The 22711-nt window shown below is 33.6% G+C and overlaps 1 protein-coding gene across 1 annotated transcript; it reads left to right on the top strand.

Annotated features, from left to right (window-relative positions):
- Positions 1-3812: 3812 nt before the first annotated feature.
- LOC138709595 (uncharacterized) lies at positions 3813-20883 on the top strand. Its single transcript, XM_069840485.1, has 5 exons — positions 3813-4117; positions 6750-6908; positions 10069-10283; positions 14836-14943; positions 18695-20883. The coding sequence occupies exons 2-5, from the start codon at positions 6771-6773 to the stop codon at positions 18816-18818; spliced, it is 585 nt and encodes a 194-aa protein (XP_069696586.1). The 5' UTR covers positions 3813-4117; positions 6750-6770; the 3' UTR covers positions 18819-20883.
- Positions 20884-22711: the final 1828 nt, after the last annotated feature.

The raw sequence follows: 22711 nt of genomic DNA, 5'->3' as shown, positions 1-22711 counted from the left end.
AAAACTTATTTCTGTCACAATTCCTTCTACTCTATGAAAACCTACGCGATAGAATAAAATAACAGGAATTATTTTCTATAGATATTTAAAGCATAATTAATTGAGACCTCTTGATGACTGGATTCTGCAATTAACCCTTAAATTGGCAAAGCTTCATTTCTCACACTAGTTTATTAAACCTTGTCGGACCGTAAAGAAAACAACTATCGCAATGTCCATATTTTATATGCTGTACAATATTATAGTATTGTGAAATTTTAATTTTCCTACCAATTAAAATAATCTATTGTTCTATTATAATTATGGCATATAGCCGATTAACCTGTTGTATCCTATAGGATACTTTGTCAATTTAAGGGTTAAGAACAGTTTGGCCATACAGGTGAATACAGGGTGGTTCAGGAAGAATGGGCCATAATTTGAGAGGTGATTATATGGTCCATTCTAAAGGAAAAAACATTATATAAACATGTCTTATTCTCAATGTTTTCCGATATAGGCTACAGCTATCTATACTAATAACAAATCTGTAGCCGAAAATTTTCTGGTAATTTTCGATTTTCCAAAAATAATTGGTCCTAACATATATAATTAACTACCCTGAAACCGAAAATCGCTTTTTTGAAATTTTTATTTGTATGTCTGTCTGTCTGTCTGTCTGTATGTTTGTTACCTTTTCACGCGATAATGGCTGAACGGATTTCGATGAAAATTGGAATATAAATTAAGTTCGTCGTAACTTAGATTATAGGCTATATGGCATTCAAAATACATTATTTAAAAGGCGGGTTATAAGGGAGCCGGAATTAAAAAAAAATCGAAATATCTCGCTTATTATTGATTTTTATGAAAAATGTTACATAGTAAAAATTGCTTTAAAAATCATTTCCGATACGTTTTATTCTTTGAAAAATGTTGATAGGACTGATATTTAATGAGATAAATGAGTTTTTAAATTAAAATAACTGCCATCTAAGGCCGTGTAATGAATTAAAAAACAAATGACTTCGTCTATAAGGGGCCTTGGACAGCAACAATCGAAAGCTATGAAAGATAGCCTACAGATAATGTTTCTGCGTTTCTATGAAGTAATATCAGAAGCTTAATTAACCGATTTGTATAATTAATTATTAATTCACCATTGGAAAGTGTAGTTTCTCTAGATGGACATAATGCTATAATGTTATCACAGTAACTCCTGAGTGAATCGAGGACAGGTAAGATTAAAATATATTCTTATGCACAGAAAACTTGATAGGCTATTCTGTATATTCGTTTCCTGTATTTCCTAAACTAATTTTTATGACCAAATGAGTGGTCTCTGGATCAAAATGATCGCATTTTAATTTTTTAATTAAATTTAAATTAAGTAACATAATAAACGATTTATCCTTCTATCAAACACGAATGTTCCCTGGATCAAATGTCCTATTTTAATTATATAATTACTTTATATTTATTTCTAACGGGTGCAGCGGAGCGCACGGGTACGGCTAGTTTGGCAATAAAAAGCATGAGTCTCCCTTTCTAGAAAGATTTGCCCTGGACCATAGCGAAGAAAGGTGTGTATTCGTAATCGTAGTGCAATATCAAAGTCGTATCACTGGATTACATCTTATATGTGTATGAATATGTCGGAGAAAATCATCAAGTATATAAGAAAGGAAGGTTTATGGGACAGAATGGGTTGGGTGGATGGGCGGGTGTATCAAGCAACTTTCGCAGTGATCAGTCTCCAGATTGGTGTGTCATGTGCTTGGGGTTAGAACTTCAACCATGATGTGTTGTTAGCGACTTATTTATTTATTTTTTTTTTTGGCTTTCTTTTCGACAGAATTATTTTGGCTCTTTCAGTGAGATATTGTATTCCGGAGTGAGGCAAGTGACTAATAAGTTTGGAGCTAAAATAAATATTCCAGTAAGCCCCAAGACCTCTTAAAATGACAAAAGTATACGTATGTTTTAGGTTATTTCGATACAAAAGTCTTCCCTCGTCATTTACAATTGAAGAGTGAAAGTACGAAAGATGGTAAGTTAAAAAATGTAAGTTTTGAGAAAATAAAAAAAAAATATTATATTATGTGCTCTTCCAGTCAAGTTAAACGACACAATAATCCCTTTTGCTTCCTGTGTTAAAAAGCTTGAAGTTTACTTTGACACGCATTTAAACTGGAATTATCAAGTAACCCATATTATCAAAAAAGTGCTTTCCATACTACATTCCTTAACAGCATTCGAAAATTCCTCCCGCTATCACTCAAGAAAATACTAGTGGATTATTGTGATTCTCTACTGACCGACCTCAATGTCAACCAGTCGCAAAGATTACAACGTGTTCATAATTCTTGTGTTCGCTTCGTCTGCGATGTCCGTCGCGCTGACCACATTCCCCCATCCTTCCAAACTCTAAACTGGCTACGGATTAACGAACGTAGAAATTTTCATTCTCTTGTTCTCCTTTTCCAAGTCCTTCAGACTTCTACACCTACCTACCTTGCCTCCCGTTTCAGTTACCTGTCATCATATCATAATCTCTTCACACGCACGCAAAATAGCCGCATACTAGCCATACCAACACATAAGACATCATCGTATTCATCATCATACACAATCTCGCTCTCGCGCTTGTGGAATACCCTACCCAGTGACATCAGAGGCTGTCGGAATTTAGTAGCGTTCAAAAGCAAACTTATTAAGCATTTTCTTGCTGCGTAGATTAGGTTTATAATTTTTACTTAGTTCATAAAAAGAATTTCTCTCTTATTAATTTTTACAATGAACTGTCTAGCTTTTATTAGTCTGTTAATTCTTTTAGTACTTTGATTTTTATTGTATTTGTAAATTTAATATTAATTGTAATTATAATTATAATTGTATTCTTTATATTGTAGTTGTAATACCCTGGTAGGGGGGAAGAGAAGGCCTGATGGCCTTATCTCTACCAGGTTAAATAAATAAATAAATAAATATGATCTGAAAACACAAAAATACTACCAAATGTCAAAAAGAGATATTCCTGAACTGAATTGTCATAATTAGAAACAAAATATTACGTTACAATACTCTATCTACCAAAAAGTAATTGGGCGTTGTTTTTTTGCCCCTTTAGAACCTCGTGGTACCACCTCTTGTTGCTATAACAGCAGCCACCCTGTCAGGCATGCTCTCCACTAGTTTGTGTATATATCCACTGGAATGCATCGCCATTCCTCTTGAAACATGGCACTCAGTTGGACAATGGAAGTTGGCCCCATGTTTCGGCGGCTACTATGCAGTGGTATGCAGACAATAATGTTCACCGGTTGGACTGGCCTGCACGGAGTCCTGATCTCAATCCCATTGAGCACCTTTGGGACGAATTGGACCGACGATTGAGGTCTCGGGAGGTGGTCTTCTTTGAAATATGATATTGTAGCCAAAAAGATCTTTTATTCTCTCAATATCAAATCTCTCTGGAACACATTTCAAAGGAACAAGATCGACTTTGCTTAGAACTTCAAACTTTTTCCTTTTCTTAGAACTCCGACAGATTTCCACATTTCTATGTCATTAAAAGTGTCACGAACCTTGGCAACTCCTTTATCCCGAGGACTAGGGACTAGACGTAACACCACTGCCATCTTTGAGTAGCTATAAGAACTACTAATGAGTTGAACTTAGCACCTTTGCAGGGAAATTGGCCTCACATAATACTATATTTGTAAAGCAGTAAATCAATTTTAGCAATTTGTAAACTTAGCACCTTTCGTATTTCCACTCTTCATTTCCCGAACGAAATTTTCAGTAACATATCATGCTAAAGAAAAGACTTACTAAACATTATAAGATATTCATCCTCACGGTACTAAGGACATTGGAGTAATAAAATTGAAAGGAAAGGGCTTTGGCCTGGCCAGAAGTAAATAAAAATAGAAAACAGATGAAAAAAAAATTAACAAATATGTAACGCTTCACAAGCAAACCAGTTGGTGATTTCCTGATGGTTGTCTGAGGTGTTAGCTATTGGTAGCTTGGAAAAGTAAATATTGCACAATTGAAAGGACAGCCTTCAGGTACACACACGCGGCCAGCGTTATTTGTATTCCGGCGGCAAAACATCAAGCGGACGTCTCCATATGTGAGTAACTGCTTTTATTTTTATCGATTTTCTTAAACAAGTCACTGTTGAAAGGTATTTTATCGTACAGAAAGTTTTTGTTTATGACTGCGTGGAGCGACAAGAGAAAGATATGTTGACAAATGTTAAAGATTATTTTTGAAACAAACCGGAAATCTTTATCTTACCCCAGTGTTGAATAATTATGACAAAAACACATTTTTTTTACTGCTGCAGAATCATGTTTCGTTGCCAACAAAATCATATACGGGCAAGGTCGAGGGTTTCATACACATACGCCCTATTAAACCCTGTAATTTCATAAAGATTACTAGTGGTGTTAAAACGAGTGAAGTTCTGTGTGATGCTTTTGTTGGAATCAATTATTCTATATATTTGATTTTAAAATGGGTACAGAAATGGGGGAAAAATTCAGTAGCGGTAAACTGGAGGATGAAAAACGAAGGATTGTAAAGAATTTGTTAATTTGCTTTTAAAATAAAATAAACATTAGCAGGAGAGCTAAAAAACGAATACTCAGTGTTTTGAATGTTTAGTAAATATAATAAGAATTATCAACGGAAAGTTTCTATGAGAACGTCGGCAAAAAAGAAACCGAAGATATCTACGAAACAATTAATGATCCGTGTATATCATAGACAGGATTCAAGACAGAATAAAACACAAAAAATACCAATATTCAGTCCTATTCATTACTTGCGAATTGCCTTTTAAGGTACTACCTAGGACAAAAGATGCCCAAGGACATGACGTAAATATTTCCCTTTAATTTATTGTTCAAATTTTGAATAATTACTTAAATTTCATATAATGGTTGATATAGTTAATAACTATATTGAAATTCTAAATAATTATTCAAGTTTCAAATATATGTTCATATATTAAAATAATGACTAATATTTTAATTAATTACCTAAGTTTCAAATAAATGTTGATATTTATGTAATTATTGAAATTTTAAACAATTAATTACTCAAATTTCAAAGAATCAGTTGATATTTTAAGTGACGATAGATGTTTTACATGATTACTCATGTCACAAATAATTGTTGATATTTTGAAGTAATGGTTGAAATTTTAAATGATAATAGAAATTTCAAACATTTCTTCATATTTTAAGTGATGACTGAAATTAAGTAATTATCCAAATTTCAAATAATTTTATCCATATTTTTAGTAAAGATTCAAATTTTAAATAATTAACTACACAAAATTACAAATAATCATTCACATAATAAGGTGTGAAATTTTAGATAATTACTCAAATTTAAATTAAATAGTTGTAGATATTTGAAATAATGATTAAAATATTGAACATTTTGTAAAATTTCAAATAGTTGTTGATATTTTCAACAATGGCTGAAATTGTAAACAATTACTGAATTTTCAAATAATTGTTGATATTTATGTAATTATTGAAATTTTAAACAATTAATTACTCAAATTTCAAAGAATCAGTTGATATTTTAAGTGACGATAGATGTTTTACATGATTACTCATGTCACAAATAATTGTTGATATTTTGAAGTAATGGTTGAAATTTTAAATGATAATAGAAATTTCAAACATTTGTTCATATTTCAAGCGATGACTGAAATTAAGTAATTATCCTAATTTCAAATAATTTCATCGATATTTTTAGTGAAGATTCAAATTTTAAATAATTAACTACACAAAATTACAAATAATCGTTCACATTAAAAAGGAGTGAAATTTTAGATAATTACTCAAATTTAAATTAAATAGTTATAGATATTTGAAATAATGATTAAAATATTGAACATTTTGTAAAATTTCAAATAGTTGTTGATATTTTCAATAATGGCTGAAATTGTAAACAATTACTGAATTTTCAAATAATTGTTGATATTTATGTAATTATTGAAATTTTAAATAATTAATTACTCAAATTTCAAAGAATCAGTTGATATTTTAAGTGACGATAGATGTTTTACATGATTACTCATGTCACAAATAATTGTTGATATTTTGAAGTAATGGTTGAAATTTTAAATGATAATAGAAATTTCAAACATTTGTTCATATTTCAAGTGATGACTGAAATTAAGTAATTATCCAAATTTCAAATAATTTCATCGATATTTTTAGTGAAGATTCAAATTTTAAATAATTAACTACACAAAATTACAAATAATCGTTCACATTAAAAGGGAGTGAAATTTTAGATAATTACTCAAATTTAAATGAAATAGCTGTAGATATTTGAAATATTGATTCAAACAAATATTAAACATTTTGTAAAATTTCAAATAGTTGTTGATATTTTCAATAATGACTGAAATTTTAAACAATTACTGAATTTTAAAATAATTGTTGTTATGTTAAGTAATGATTCCAACTTTAAGTAAATGCTCAAATTTAAATAGCTGATTATATTTGCTTTTGCTTCATCGAGAGTGCGAACCAAAAGTGTACCATTATTATGATCGTGCAAATAAATATTATTATTATTATTATTATTATTATTATTATTATTATTATTATTATTATTATTATTATTATTATTATTATATAGAAACCCTAAGAATATATTTAATCCCTTAAATTTTGTCTAGTCTTTGAAAAATGTCAAATATTTGATGCTATTATTTGAAATGCTTTTATTTTCAGTTTGGTTATGGAAACAGAATTATGAAACAGTACCTGGTGTTCATACTGATGATACCACTCATCCAGTTCTGTGACTGTGAATTCGAACATCTGGGAGGAGGAAAAGTGCTGTCAAGAAAGAGGAGATATTTAAATTTTCCTACTGGGAGCACAGCTGTAGTATGTATTCCATTTCCGGAAATTAAGTTTCTCCCCACGACTTAAATATTGTAGTTAGGCTACTTTGTCCTTAACAAACACGTTTACAGTAACACAAAATTCAGAAAGTAGTGATATGACTTTTAATGCTTAGAATTTAATATTCTATAAAGTAATATGTCACGACTTAGTAAATAATTAAAAAAAAATTAAACAAATAACATAGAATTAAATAATATGGATTTGTACTAAATAATTTTCATTGTGATTATAGAGTCTTAAAAAAAGAGAAGAGAGAATATCATCGAAATGATAGCCGTCCAAATCTTGGATTTAAAATATCGGCATCCTAATCAATTCAAATGAACAAAAAAGAAAATATAAATTAATGTTAAAAAATACATAATGAAATTTTAAAAAAAGAATTTTCTGCGACAAGATTTGGTAGCTATCAAACGATAAAAATTTATTGAAAATAAATAATATGCATTAAATATTATAAAGATGAATACAGATGGTGATTGATGATGTTCAATGAAGAGTTTAAAATGGTTGACGCAATTGCCTGAAGAGTCTTATCAGGAACCTTTAATTTTCTGAGGATCTCCAATGTAAATTTGGGAATTGTTCCTCGCGCACCAAACATAAGTCCAATGACATTCCAATCTTGAATATTATATTTATGACTGAGATCATCACAGCATGGAAGGTAAATAGCGCGTTTCTCTTCATCTACCTGCTTTGGTTGATCTTCAACCTTACAGTGGGGTCAAGAATGAGACCAGTTTTTTTATCTCGGTCAATTATTATGATGTCAGCACGTCGTATAGATCCTTCCGTAGAAGGACATTGAACTTCCTCATATACTTCGTATTCACCATGTTCCCTTAATCTGTTAGCAATTATTGAGCGGACTGTGTTATGTCTGTCAATTCGCAGTAATTCGCCCTGAGGGCAGAAACCTAGCACGTGGGGTAACGTTTCATGCTCATTGCATCAAAATAGTAATAATAATTCAATTATTGGTAGGTTGGTTGAAATATAAATGATGCTGAAGAATCTTCAAAGAGTCCTTAATTATTGAAACGGAATTTTCATACAACCAGTTGAGAGGAGCTTTAAGATTTTTTTTAGAAATGTCCATGACAATTTAAAAATTCCTTCCCTACAACCAAGTAATAAGCCAATAACTGACCAATAACTGAAAATTCAAATAACTGTTGATATTTTAAGTAAAGATTCAAACTTGAAGTAATTTCTTAAATTGAAATATATTTTTTTATATTTTCAGTAATAATTCAAATTTTAAATAATAACTGAAATTTAAATTAATTGTTGAGCATTTTAAGCAACGATTGATATATTAAATAATTAGCGTATTCAAACTTCAAATAGTTCTTTATATTATTCTGAAGTAATGTTTGAGAATTTAAGCATTTACTCAAATTTCAAATAATAGTCGATATTTTAATACGTATAAAAATGTTGCATTATTGAATAACAACCTACAGGTTGTTCCGTTTGCAATAGCTCATTAACTTATTGGAACAGACTACTCGTTTACGGTTTTCAAACAAATAAATCGTAACACATCCTCCTAACTTCGTGGAAAAGACGCTCAGATGTTTTAAGTACTAAATGACTGATATAGCGCTTAGTTTCAGAAATTTTGAATAATAACAACAGATATTCGAATTCAATGTTAATATTTTAAGTAATAATTGATATCTTCGAATAATAAATTTACATTTTAAGTTATTGTTCAAATTTTGAATGATTACTTAAATTTCATATAATGGTTGATATTATCAGTAACTATATTGAAATTCTAAATAATTACTCAAGTTTCAAATATCTCTTCACATATTAAACTAATGACTAATATTTTAATCAAGTTCCTAAGTTTGAAATAAATGTTGATCTTTATGTCATTATTGAAATTTTAAACAATTAGTTACTCAAATTTCAAAGATATTTTAAGTAATGATAGATGTTCTACATGATTACTCATGCCATAAATAATTGTTGATATTTTGAAGTAATGGTTGAAATTTTAAATGATAATAGAAATTTCAAACATTTGTTCATATTTTAAGTGATGAGTGAAATTAAGTAATTATCCAAATTTCAGATAATTTTATCCATATTGTTATTAAAAGATTCAAATTTTAAATACTTAACTACACAAAATTACAAATAACCGTTCACATTAAAAAGGAGTTAAATTTTAGATAATTACTCAAATTTAATATGAAATAGTTGTAGATATTTGAAGTTATGATTAAAATATTAAACATTTTGTAAAATTTCAAACAGTTGTTGATATTTTCACTAATAATTGAAATTTTAAACAATTACTGAATTTTCAAATAGTTGTTGATATTTTAAGTAATGATTCCAACTTTAAGTAAATGCTCATATTTAAATAGCTGATTATATTTTCAATAATGGCTGAAATTTTAAACAATCATTGAAAATTCAAATAGTTATTGACATTTTCAGTAATAATACAAATTTTAAGAAATAACTGAAATTTAAATTAATTTTTTATATTTTAAGTAGGTAACAATTGATATCTTAATTACGTTATACAAATTTCAAGTAATTGTTCATATTTGAACTAATGTTTCAGAATTTAAGTATTTACTCAAAATTCAAATAATAGTCAATATTTTAGTTTTAGTTTTGGTAGGCAGCCCTAGTCAAGTTTCAAATAAGTGTTATTTTAAGGAATGATTGAAATTTTATGTAATTGCCTAAATTTCAAATACTGTTTAGTTCTTGTGATATGTGAGTGAAATTTTAAATAATTATTTAAAATTCAAATGGTTTAATTAATGATTCCAATGTTAAATTATAACTCAAAATTCATGTGACGTGGTTGTCGAGAATTTAAATTAAGATTGAAATTTAAAATAATTATTGCTTTCTTGGTACGAATGTAATGTCAATGGACACGCCTCTATAATTTAACTTTGGGTAAGGATCATGTTTAATTCTAAATGAGGATCTATGAAGGATCTGTATAAATTTATATGTCACAGAAATTTTTCAATACCACATATTTCCAATTAACGTGAACTTTTGTATTTTCAATGTGTACCTGAGATGTCAACTTTTCATACCAGTGTGTCCACGTAGCATAGCAACTGACCACGAGCTACGTATGTAATGTGAACAGGTGCAGATATCCATGTCGACGGGGATCATGTGGGAGCTGACCAACAGTCCACTGCCGCGCTGGAATTCCGTGATGGCATGGGATCTGGGCTTCAAGCTGCCCAACAACTCCAGGCTGGCGTTCGGGGGGAGGCCGCGCAGGGACGGCGAGGTGTACGCGCTGCACAGGAAAGAGCGCAGGGAGCTGTACAAGAGCATTGAGGGGATCCTCGATTCGTGAGTCACGACCCACACGGAGCCACACATTTACTGTCCCATTCATTATTTGGCCAAATTGAAGATTTATTTCCTTATTAATACACTAACAGTCTTACTAATAAACTGTGTATAATTTTTATACTAGACTTATGCAGAGTTGAGACAGAAAACGTTACTAATAAACAGTGAATAAGCGATGGATGTATAAACAGGCTGTAACTATACAATGGGAATTGTTTTGCAGTAGTTATATACACGAAACCCCTTGTTTAAGCGTTGTATAGAGGGAAAAAATGGCCTCCCCTCTAACAGCTGTTCCATATCGACTGTCATTTTATGATGATGGTTGCCTGGTAACCACAGAAGAACAAACCAAAGACCACAGAATAATTAGAATAATATTGCTGTAGCTTGTACTCTTTGACCAAAATGTAGTGTGATAATCGATTAGAGCCAGTTGTACTATCGATATTAAACACGCCACACTAGAGCGCTCTACCGGATCCAATAGAGAACCTCAGATATTCTATTACCTTTCGTAACGAAGTAATGACGAAACTATGACGTAGCTGTGTAACAGTCATACTATTTATTATACACGACGTATGTAGTGATTATTAGTAAGGAATTTACACACGGCGTATAAACGAGCTACTCATTGTATAAGTATATATTTTTTATTGGGTTATTTTACGACGCTGTATCAACATCTCAGGTTATTTAGCGTCTGAATGATATGAAGGTGATAATGCCGGTGAAATGAGTCCGGGGTCAAACACCGAAAGTTATCCAGCATTTGCTCGTATTGGGTTGAGGGAAAACCCCGGAAAAAACCTCAACCAGATAACTTGCCCCGACCGGGATTCGAACCCGGGCCACCTGGTTTCACAGCCAGACGCGCTGACCGTTGTATAAGACAGTTAAACATTTGTATATAGAGTTTTTATTAGTAAGACCGTAACTCTTTGCAGTGCCGTGATTTATACAGGGTGTTTCTAAAATAGACCGACAAAGTTTTGGATCGGATAGATAACCTTCTTTCAAACACTTTTCGTTAAGGAACCCATGGGCTCGGACGCTTCGTTTCAGTACAAGAGAGGTTTAATGATACCACCCAGTTTGTTCACTCTATCAGCGCAGTTATCTAACCGATCCAAAAGTTTGTCGGTCTAATTTAGAAACACCCTGTATGTAAAATACGTGAATGTAAAAAGTTTTATACATCATGATGTAATAACCTAGCGTTTAACTGATTTCGAAGAATTAAATATTAATTGCATTATTAATTTTTATTTTAAGTTCTATATATGAAGGGTTCAGAACCATAGTGGGCCAAGCGCGATTTACTAAAACCGTAGAAAACAAGGGTTAAAATGAAGTTATTACCATAATTCAATGAAAACATATAGCAAGTAATATAAAGTATATACATTAAAACTAAATGATATGTCAATCTTCATTAAACTATGGCATTTACTTAACTTTAACTTTTGCTTTCTCTTTATTTTTTTTTAATAAATGGCGCTTGGCCCACTATGGCTCTGAACCCTTCATATTTGCTTGGCCTAGACAGATATTTTCGTGTTGCGATTGGTTAGACTGGCACAACTATTATTACAGGTTGCCTTTTTCTGAAGACAAGAACAGAAATTAAGTGCAGACCTACTCTGTACTGTATTTCAAACCATGTGCATATGTTGAAATCTCAGTGTCAAATGACCAATGTGGCAACTGTGTTTACCTCCACATTCCGTCCAGATAACAGTATGGGATAAAGATAAATGTTAACACGAAGCCCATGATTATCGGAAAAAAATACAGAAGATAAACGTGCGAATTCTAAATGAGGCAGTAGAACAAGTGGACAGCTTCAAATACTTGGGGTGTACTATAAGCAGTAATATGAGCTGCTGCCAGGAAGTAAAAAGGAGGATAGCAATGTCAAAGGAAGCTTTTAACAGAGAAAAGAGCATCTTCTGCGGACCTCTGGAATAAGAACTAAGTGAAGTACTTTGTGTGGAATGTGGAATTTTATGAGGCAGAAACATGGACATTACGACGAAGAGAAGAGAAGAGAAGAGAAGAGAAGAGAAGAGAAGAGAAGAGAAGAGAAGAGAAGAGAAGAGAAGAGAAGAGAAGAGAAGAGAAGAGAAGGGGTGGGGAGGGGAGGGGAAGGAGGGGAGGGAGGGGAGGGGAGGGGAGGGGAGGGGAGAAGGGAAGGGAAGGGAAGGGAAGAGAAGAGAAGAGAAGAGAAGAGAAGAGAAGAGAAGAGAAGAGAAGAGAAGAGAAGAGAAGAGAAGAGAAGAGAAGAGAAGAGAAGAGAAGAGAAGAGAAGAGAAGAGAAGAGAAGAGAAGAGAAGCAATTAAAATGTGAATAGGGAAAAGGATGGAGTATGCAATCTCCTTACAAGTATTTCCACAAATCTGTTCTGACACGAAATACCGCGATAAAATTCTAAGATAAATTATAGTGGCAAAACACAACATAGACCAACTAACACTAGGTAAAGTGTAAATTAAAATACAGGTAATCAAATACTGCAAAAATAACAGACAGGAACTTACATTTCTTGGGGGATTTTTCGCACTAACTTGCGACTTCTTCTTCCTTGTTCCATACTTAAGACCACTATCTGATAATAATAATAATAATAATAATAATAATAATAATAATAATAATAATAATAAAAATTTATTTAACTTGGCAGATTTAAGGCCATACGGCCTTCTCTAACACTCAACCAGGTGTAAAACTGCGTTACAAAAAACACTACAAATTTACACTCAAAACTGAATAAGATAAAGATAATAATAATAATAATAATAATAATAATAATAATAATAATATAATGTAAACAACAAGTAAGTAAAAATCAGACATAATATTGTGACAGCGACGTGAGATTCGAACTCACGACCAGCGTCCCAAGAGAAAGCAGATCGCGCGGGGTTCACGTAGCACTGAGGGACGGCGCGCGGCGGAGAGAGTGCCCGCGCAACTGCTGCGTGCGGAGTAGGGGGGACGGACCCTCCCGACTCTTCCAGAAGTCCGTCGAAGTGGAAAAATCGCGAATTCGAAGTTTCTCGGTTACGTTGCTGTGGTTATAAATTACGGACGCGAAGGAGTGTGAGCGTCATTCATGATTAGTTCAGTCAGTAAGCCAGTGAACAGAGCAAGCCAGTCTTGTGTACCGGAGTTCGACTCGAGTGTGCGTCCGCAACTGCGTCAGCATCCGAAGGCCTGAGTTCGAGTGCAGTGGACCGCAGTTGGAGGGACCTGAGTTCGAGTACAGTGAACTGTCTCTGAAGGTCTGTGGTTCGAGATACTGTGAACTCGTGTGACTGAGATAGAAGAACTGTGAACTGAGAACTGATAGTTCAGATTTGTAAATAGTGCTTTGTAAATATTAGTTAAGATTAACAGTTCATTGTTGTTCGTAATAGTCCAAGTAAATTGTCATTGCCGTCAGTGGAGTGCTATAACGAATCCTGAGTTGAGTGAAAAACCTATTGTTGACGAGAGCGTTTAAAGTGGATTGTAGAAAGGAATTATTGTTGGAAGAATAAAATCCTATTGTTGAGTTGAAATAAATTTACAATATATAACATACAGAAAGAAAGGAAAAAGCATAATAAAATATGAACAGCAGGTCAAAATAAATGAGACATACAAAGTATAGAAAATAAGACAATTTTATTGATGATGATAATAATAATAATAATAATAATAATAATAATAATAATAAAATAGTGCAGTACAAAACATACAATGAATACAATATTTTCAGGAACACACAGTAAGGATAATTATAGCTCAAGTTGTCACATTTTAGATATACCATTATCAGCAAATATGACAACAAAAAGATAAAATAAGTTAAATATCACTAGATCATAAAAAATGTGAATACGTGGAAACATGCAATACAACACTTGCCATAATAGTAAGTTAGTTTGGCAACTCGTCATAAGATAATTTTCTAACTTGGATTTGAAAGATTTCAATGTTCGGCAGCCTTTGACTTCAGGCGGCAGAGAGTTCCAGTGACGAGAGGTAGCAACAGTGAAAGCGACTTTCGAGACACATCTTCCCACTTATTTATATTAATTTGTCTGGATCCTTTTGTTTTTTTAGATTTATTTAACCGGTCAATAGGTACCACAGAAATTGTCTCTGTCTTGCAGTCGTACATTTTACGTAATAGACCAACCGAAACCTGTTACACAGAGTTCAAGTACCCAGTATTCGTACAGAGAACAAACTCCGGTGCAATAACTCCCGATACTATGTAAACAACTGGATACGCTAGAAGTGACATAGACCTTTGTTCGGCCAACGTTTCAATTAATGTTTAATGTGCGACGCGACTATAATTTGCAAATTTACCCCCTCTGTCTCTTTCATTTTATCATGAAATAACGCAACGCTTAACAGAAATCAGTCCCATGTGTGATGTGGGAGGACAAAGAAGTTTCAACATGAGATAGTTACAAGTACAACTTGTTAATTTTCGGTAATCTGAATTAAATAGAAACAGCGAGTTGACATGGTTCTTTTCTCCACTAACAGGTACGGTTATGACGGCCACGCCTGTCTACTCAGAACTTTGTGTGAAACGAGGAAGCATTTGAAACCAGGAAGATCCCTTGTAGAAGATCTCTTGCATGTGATATTCACGTAAGTTTACTTTCTTAAAATTTTAAACAAATTTAAATAACTACTACACATTCATAGATTTCTGTACTAATGTCCACATAACAAACACGCACAAATATAAAACGTCAGCTACAGACAGCGTTGTCGCTGGTCCAGGGGTTCCCAAACTATGCGTCGAGACGGCCTAAAGCAGGGGTGACCAAAACTCGAGCTGCAGTGATTACATGCGACAGACAGACTGTGAAGTAAGGAGACGGAGGAAAGGTACTTGGCATGAAAACTACAACCAGTGGTGGTTCCTGTACAAATATCCTGATCAATCCCGCGGATAAAAATCTCAAGCTTTGCTGTATCAGTAATGTCACCGCTGTCATCAAGAGCCAGTGAATAATATACGATTTTTCTTGCTTCTTTTTTAACCTTCCTCTTGAATATAATCAGGAATTTTCTAAATTCTTCTCTCGATACTTGGTCGATAAATTCCTAGTTTTAAAAATTAAAAACTTCTTATGGACAAGTTATTTAAGATATTTTATGCTCGACCGTGCCGAAATGTACTAATTATACATCTGGTAGCAGTCCTTTAATGCATGTCATTAAAGTACACCTACTCATTCAAGTACAGGTCTTCAGCCAATGATAACTCAGCTTACATGTGTTCAGCCAATGACAAGTCAGCTTTGTACCGTTATAAAACCGCAAGTATCGATTATTCTCGGATATGCAATCGAAAGGGAATTAGCGAAAAGTCACGGAGGCTGGAAATCCAATACTGTCGCAGAAGGTTATGTTCTGTTACTATAATAATTAGCGTTAATTGTAAATAATATTCAAATAAATTCAATTTGTCATCTCGTTTTTCAATGTCGAATTCAATAATCAAGGTTATAATATTATCAAGTTTAACGGGATTACATCAAGGTCAATGACATTATTGTTCCTCGGAAAAAATCAATACTTTCGCGTCTGCGCACTTCTCACAATTCACGACCTAGAACAAGGTCACTTCCGATCTTGTCAGTTACAAATAAAATGTATACATCTGAATACCGGTAATTTGAAGTTAGAAATATGGTCGAGCATAAAAAGTCGTATGAAACTCACCTATAATGGTAATTAAGAAGCTCGTATGAAAATTATGAAACTCGCTTGCGGTCGTTTCATAAATATCCATACTCGATTCTTAATTACTATCGTTATAGGCTCGTTGCATAATGTACTATTAATCATTAGTCTTTTGAGAAATTCTGTTCTATTAAGAGGCTGTAGAGTACGAGATATTTCAAACCCCATTAGCTAGCTGACTTCCTTACATTTATTTATCTCATCTTTCTCTTCCTGGCTATGATTTAAGACGTGTCATTTCCTGGCGTTTAACAGTTCGTTGGCGCATAATATTGAATCGGTTTTTCTACAATATTATTATTAAATGAATAATTAATAAATAGTTACCCTCTCCTAAAGCTTAAGAAGATTAAAATTCAAATAAAACCTAATAATTTTATTCTTCTAGGGAGAAGATCTAAAAATATCAATATTCATTCACGTACAGAATAATAAAATTATAGAAACAAATACTTAATGGTCAGTAATAATAATAATACTTACTTACTTACAAATGGCTTTTAAGGAACCCGAAGGTTCATCGCCGCACTCACATAAGCCCGCCATCGGTCCCTATCCTGTGCAAGATTAATCCAGTCTCCATCATCATATCCCACCTCCCTCAAATCCATTTTAATATTATCCTCCCATCTACGTCTCGGCCTCCCTAAAGGTCTTTTTCCCTCCGGTCTCCCAACTAACACTCTATCTGCATTTCTGGATTCGCCCATACGTGCTACATGTCCTGCCCATCTCAAACGTGTTGATCTAATGTTCCTAATTATGTCAGGTGAAGAATACAATGCGTGCAGTTCTGTGTTGTGTAACTTTCTCCATTCTCCTGTAACTTCATCCCGCTTAGCCCCAAATATTTCTCATTGTAGGGATTCGTAACAAGCTGTTTTTTACGGTGATGGGTTGTTAGCCTTTCGCCCAACCCCCAAGCTGGAGGACCACCCCTATCGGCTGTCCACGACTGCTTATTCAGTATATTCGCAGCTACCCTCCATATCTGGAGGCCGTCTCCTCTATCCGCAACCTGAGGACGAGCCATGCCGTGGTGATAGGGACCCACAATACATGGAATAATAATAATAATAATAATAATAATAATAATACATTATTCAGTGTGGCAATTAATATATTCCTAATTGAACCGTTGAGCAAAGTAAACATATTACATTTTGTCCAACAGAACAACAAAAAAGTTCTCCTTCTCATTCTTTACGAAACCACATCTTACTGCTTGTAGAGACAGAGTTTGTAGAGCGACATGATACCGCCACTGCTTGCCTTCAGTACGTGAATGAAACACACAGCAATGTACAGGAAACTCCTCGTACCCGTTTGAACGTCTGTGATTACACGATGTAATCACGACAACCGCTTTGGTCACCGCTGGCCTAAAGCATCGTCGTCGGCCCTGGGGTGAAAATCGCGGCTATGATGTCTAGTGAAACGCAACATGCAAATTTTCAGTACGTTTACATAATGTGGGTTCATTTAAAAAATATCAACTCTGAAAACTTTTAGTTGTGCAGGGGAGACGATTTTAAAGAAAAACATTTCGATTTAGTTTTCTAGAAGGAAATTCAAAACCACTGCTGACAGAATTATCCAGTCCACCCCTTTACCCCACTCACCCGACTTTTGAATTTAACTTTTCACTCCCTATCTTCAGACACATCATTTTAAAGGGGATAATAAGCCCTATACGTCTACCAAAAAGAAATTCGGTCCATGTGTTTCTGAGATCCTATTCAGAAACGTGTCATTTAATGAAACTAAAGTTCAGTTGAGATTAGATCGTATTATGAAAACACTGTGCTATTACTGTGTACTAGAAAACAAATCAGTTGTTTTAATGTACCGAAGTACATATGATATTTCCATGCAGATATTCTGCGTCATCATATGATGAAAGAGTAATGGAACGGAGAAAAATTCTCTCCGGCGCCGGGATTTGAACCCGGGTTTTCAGCTCTACGTGCTGATGCTTTATCCACTAAGCCACACCGGATACAACTCCGACGCCGGTTAGAATCGTCTCAGATTAAGCTCCAACTCCTGGGTTCCCTCTAGTGGCCGCCCTCTGCACTACGTCATAGATGTCTATGAACGCAGGACCGAAGTCCATACCTGTGCTGAGGTGCACTCGATATGAGTGACTAGTTGGCCGGGATCCGACGGAATGAGCGCCGTCTTAAATCACGAAGTGATTTACGCATATCATATATATTATTTTAATGTACCGAAGTGCATATGACAAAGCTTAGTGGATAAAGCATCAGCACGTAGAGCTGAAAACCCGGGTTCAAATCCCGGCGCCGGAGAGAATTTTTCTCCGTTCCATTACTCTTTCATCAAATCAGTTGTTTGCCTGGTATGACTTGTATCATTAGAAACTGGATTAGTATTGCTCAGGATAGGGACCGATGGAGGGCTTATATGAGGCGGCAATAAACCTTCGAGTTCCATTAAAGCCATTTGTAAGTAGGGTATAGTTTATAAAATATCTGCAAACATGTGAATGCCAAACGTAGAGTGTTAATATTTATATTTATTTTTAAGAGTTTGAATCACGAACCATATATCAAAGAGATGTTCTTTGGAGAACATTACATTAATCTCTGAAATAATATTGAAAAATATGAAATTTTTGTTACAGAATCCCATACGGAGAAGGGGACGAGTTTGAAGCCGATGGTTACGACAAGCCAGCAAGCAACAGTTTCTGCAGATCTCTAGGAATTCGGTGTCCATTTTCACTACTGGAGTATTTGTTGTCGTGAATAAAATACATACAGAAAAAATGTCACACGTTTGCATTTTCATACGTGTCCAATACTTTGAAATTCTCGGCTTTACTACAAGCTTCTTATTCTGTACTAAACAGGTCAAAAACTGATATTTCTTCTAATCTTTATATACTTTCTTCTAATCGTGTAATAGTCAATGAAATCCCACTCGAGTTTTGATTTTCTCTAGATAAATCAAAACCTTTAGTGAGGTTACTGTTGAAAATATTTGTTTCAAGTACAGGTTTACTAATAAATAGGGATCGGATTTTTAGCTTCTTAAAAATACCTTTTAGGTTTTAGAATAGGTAAAATAGATTTTTTTAGGTTTTATGTCCAACCTGTGAAAGGGGTCGCAAAAACTGACAGATTGTTAAAAATGTATCCTAACAGTTATTCTTAAAAATTAATAGTACATCATGCAACGAGCCTATAATGGTAGTAATTAATACGCGAGTATGTTTGTTTATGAAACGAGCGCAAGCGAGTTTTATAATTTTCATACGAGCGTCTTAATTACCATTATAGGCAAGTTTCATACGACTTTTTATGCTCGACCATATCTCTAACTTGAAATTATTCATAAGTATTCATGTTATGGTTATGTAAGTGAGGAGCGGAACTGACCTGAATTGTGAGATGTGCGCAGACGCGAAAGTATTGATTTTTTCCGAGGAACGAATGTCATTGACCTTGACATAACCTAGAGAATAACATGAAGTTTAGTCTTGATATAACCTGGAAATTGATTTAGAATTGAAAAACGAGATGACAAATTGAATTTGTTTGAATATTATTTACAATTAACGCTAATTATTATAGTAACAGAACATAACCTTCTGCGACAGTATTGAATTTCCAGTCTCCGTGAATTTTCGCTAGTTGTCTTTCGATTGCATATCCGAGAATAATCGATACTTGAGGTTTTATAATGGCACAATAGTGATTTCTCATTGGCTGAACAACTGAATTATAATGAATAGGTGTACTTTAATGAGGTGCACTAAAGGGCTACTACCAGGTGTATAATTACTAAATTTCGGCATGGTCGAGCATAAGTAAATATTTATTAAGGCAACATGGACCACGAAACTGATCTTTCCAAGAACGAAACTATTTATCAAAATTTATAAGATTCGAAATGTTTGTTCTTTCCCCTTTAACATTATTTGTAGTTTGGATAAATTATTGTAATAATTAACATTTTATCTAATATAATTTGCCTTGATAACTACAGAAATTTCAATTTTCAATAGATGAAAAGGTACAGTACACACACAACTTTTGAATTAAATTTGTTCAACTTGATCAAGAATTATTTTAAAAAGTAACAAACAAACAAACAAAACAACATTATTTGCTGGTACTGTTCCAGGTTCCAATATATGACCACATACTTTTCAAGATTCTTGACTGAGATGTTTTATCTATTGTCTCTCAAAATACATTTGAAGGACGACAGCATATGACGCCATAGGTACAAATTTCATCGCTACCTCTGCAGCAGGTACCCACGGAAAACTGACAATTGAAGCTTTCCCCCTGGAGGACGGAGCACACACTTTTCATTTTTTCAAACCTTGGATTCCTCTACAATAATTGTTCCAGTTTCAATGTGTCGGCTTCACCCACGGGTCCTGGTATTTGTTTCTGTAGAAGCGAGTCAATGACACCAATTGTATCTTTCAGTTGTAGCAACGAAGATTCCAAGTACGGTACTCAATATATTTTGGAGGTCACTGAAATATGCCTTGAGGAAAGCAAGAGAACCATAGATGTTGTCACTGCCAAGTACAGATTTTGCCTTAGGGATTGAAGCAGCTTCCTCCAGGTCGAGAGTGTTTTTTCACCCCCTCTCTCACTCCCTCTTCCTCTCTTCCTCCCGCCCCTCTCACTCTCTCTCTCTCTCTCTCTCTCTCTCTCACGAAATGTATTGACATTTTTTCTAAAAAAAATCAATGTATGTATGTATGTATTTGCACTGCAAGTGTGCAAGCACCCGGTGGCAGTGGTATACACAATATAAACAATATACAATAAAATTACAATACAATACAATTATATACACAATACAATAAGAATACACAATACAATTATACACAATAATTACAATTAATAATAATAATAATAATAATAATAATAATATATAAAATAACCTAATTAATAAGTGAATCTAAATTTACATTACAACCTACATATGTATAGGCCCTACATAAGTTTCACATTGGTACTGACAATAATCTTTCACTTTACCCTCATCTCACTCAATGTAGTGGCACTATGACGCATTTCACTGAAACTTTAGAACGCATTTCACTGACATTATATAACACATTTCACTGACACTATAGAACACATTTCATTGACGCTATAAATTATCACTGATAGAACTATTCACTGCATTGTAAAATCACAACTTCACTGACTCACCACGCTTCACCGATACAACAGTTCCAATAAGACAAATAATTACACCCTTATTCATTCTTAAACGCGCATAAATGCGCTATAAATGAGATGTAACGCATAAAAAGTATAAATGCGATATAACTCAGTAAATAATGCTTATCAACAATGACATAGGTTATTTTAGATACTAAGATCGAATTTATGTTTTTTTTAGGTTCAACAGAATTTACATATACGACTCCTATGATCATGATTCGGAAAAGTATTGAAAAAATTATGAATTCAGAAGCAAGGAAAAAATAGGTAAAAATCTACAAATCCGGTCCCTACTGATAAGTTACTATTGGTAATATCGGTCTCTCGGTATAATAAACTAAGTTTAAAGTTCTATTAACAATATTTTGGCGCATCTTTTGGTTTATAACAAGGATGTTAATGTGGTAGTCTGATAAAAATGAACGTTGAATGCCTTGTCCAACTATCACTGGAGTTCTATTTTGTTCAATTTCAGACAGTACAAAGCTATACCGTTATGCACCACACTGTCCAGAGTTCCTAATAGAAAAAGCAATCAGTAAAAATAACGTCGGCATAGTAATTGTAGCCTATCGGAAAATGTTAACAAGTGTATCATATTCCACACATCTGGCATCATGTAGTCCATGAACAAGGTTTAATGGGCAGCAATCGTGTCGTTGCATTTATATTTTGTCCCATCTGCTATGAGATAATGACACATCCATGTTTCAACACAAATTGTGGGTTTCTTACTCTGTAGCGAATTTAACCTTCTGTGATGAAAACAGTATAACTGGTGTGACGACGAATTAGGACGTCCATTACTCTCCAATTATTTGATTTGGCTTTCTGTCGCTTTGCTTACAGTCCTCAATTTTGTTTAAAAATTTGAGCAATAATACAGTTAAACATTTTTACCTCTTCATGATTGGACAGTGTATACATCAAATCGGATTTTAAAAACACTCTATTACAAGTAAAGGTTTTTTTTTTCGTTGTTGGTAATTCTATAGCACCTATTAGATGTTTTATGGTTGTGCTAACAGATGGAGTTACTTGTCAACAATGTGACGCTGAAACGTGTGTTCAGGTTACTGCCCAGCGACAGTCTTGATGTATTTTTTTTATATTTTTGATGATTGGTTAATTAAATATTAACCCGGCACACTCACAGTCATACAAATTTCCAGACACTCAGGGAATTCCTTTTCTTCAAGAAAAATTCACTAAGAGCCTAGCCCAGGAATCGAACCCGGGACCTCCTGATCTGGAAGCCAGCATGCTGACTAACAGACCACGGAGGCAGTCGAAGAGATTGTTTGGAAAAAAAACCATAATCCAAAAATATTAATTCTCAGGTGAAACCAAAAAACTACTGTATTTGACATGGGTGTTGTTGATACTTCAAGTATGAAATTCATCATACTATTTCTTAAGGTGTTGTAGAAACTTGGGGTCAT

The sequence above is a fragment of the Periplaneta americana genome, chromosome 1 (assembly GCF_040183065.1).
Source record: "Periplaneta americana isolate PAMFEO1 chromosome 1, P.americana_PAMFEO1_priV1, whole genome shotgun sequence".
NCBI lineage: Eukaryota > Metazoa > Arthropoda > Insecta > Blattodea > Blattidae > Periplaneta > Periplaneta americana.
Note: the sequence above shows the minus strand (reverse complement) of the source record. Positions and strands in the feature narration are given on the sequence as shown.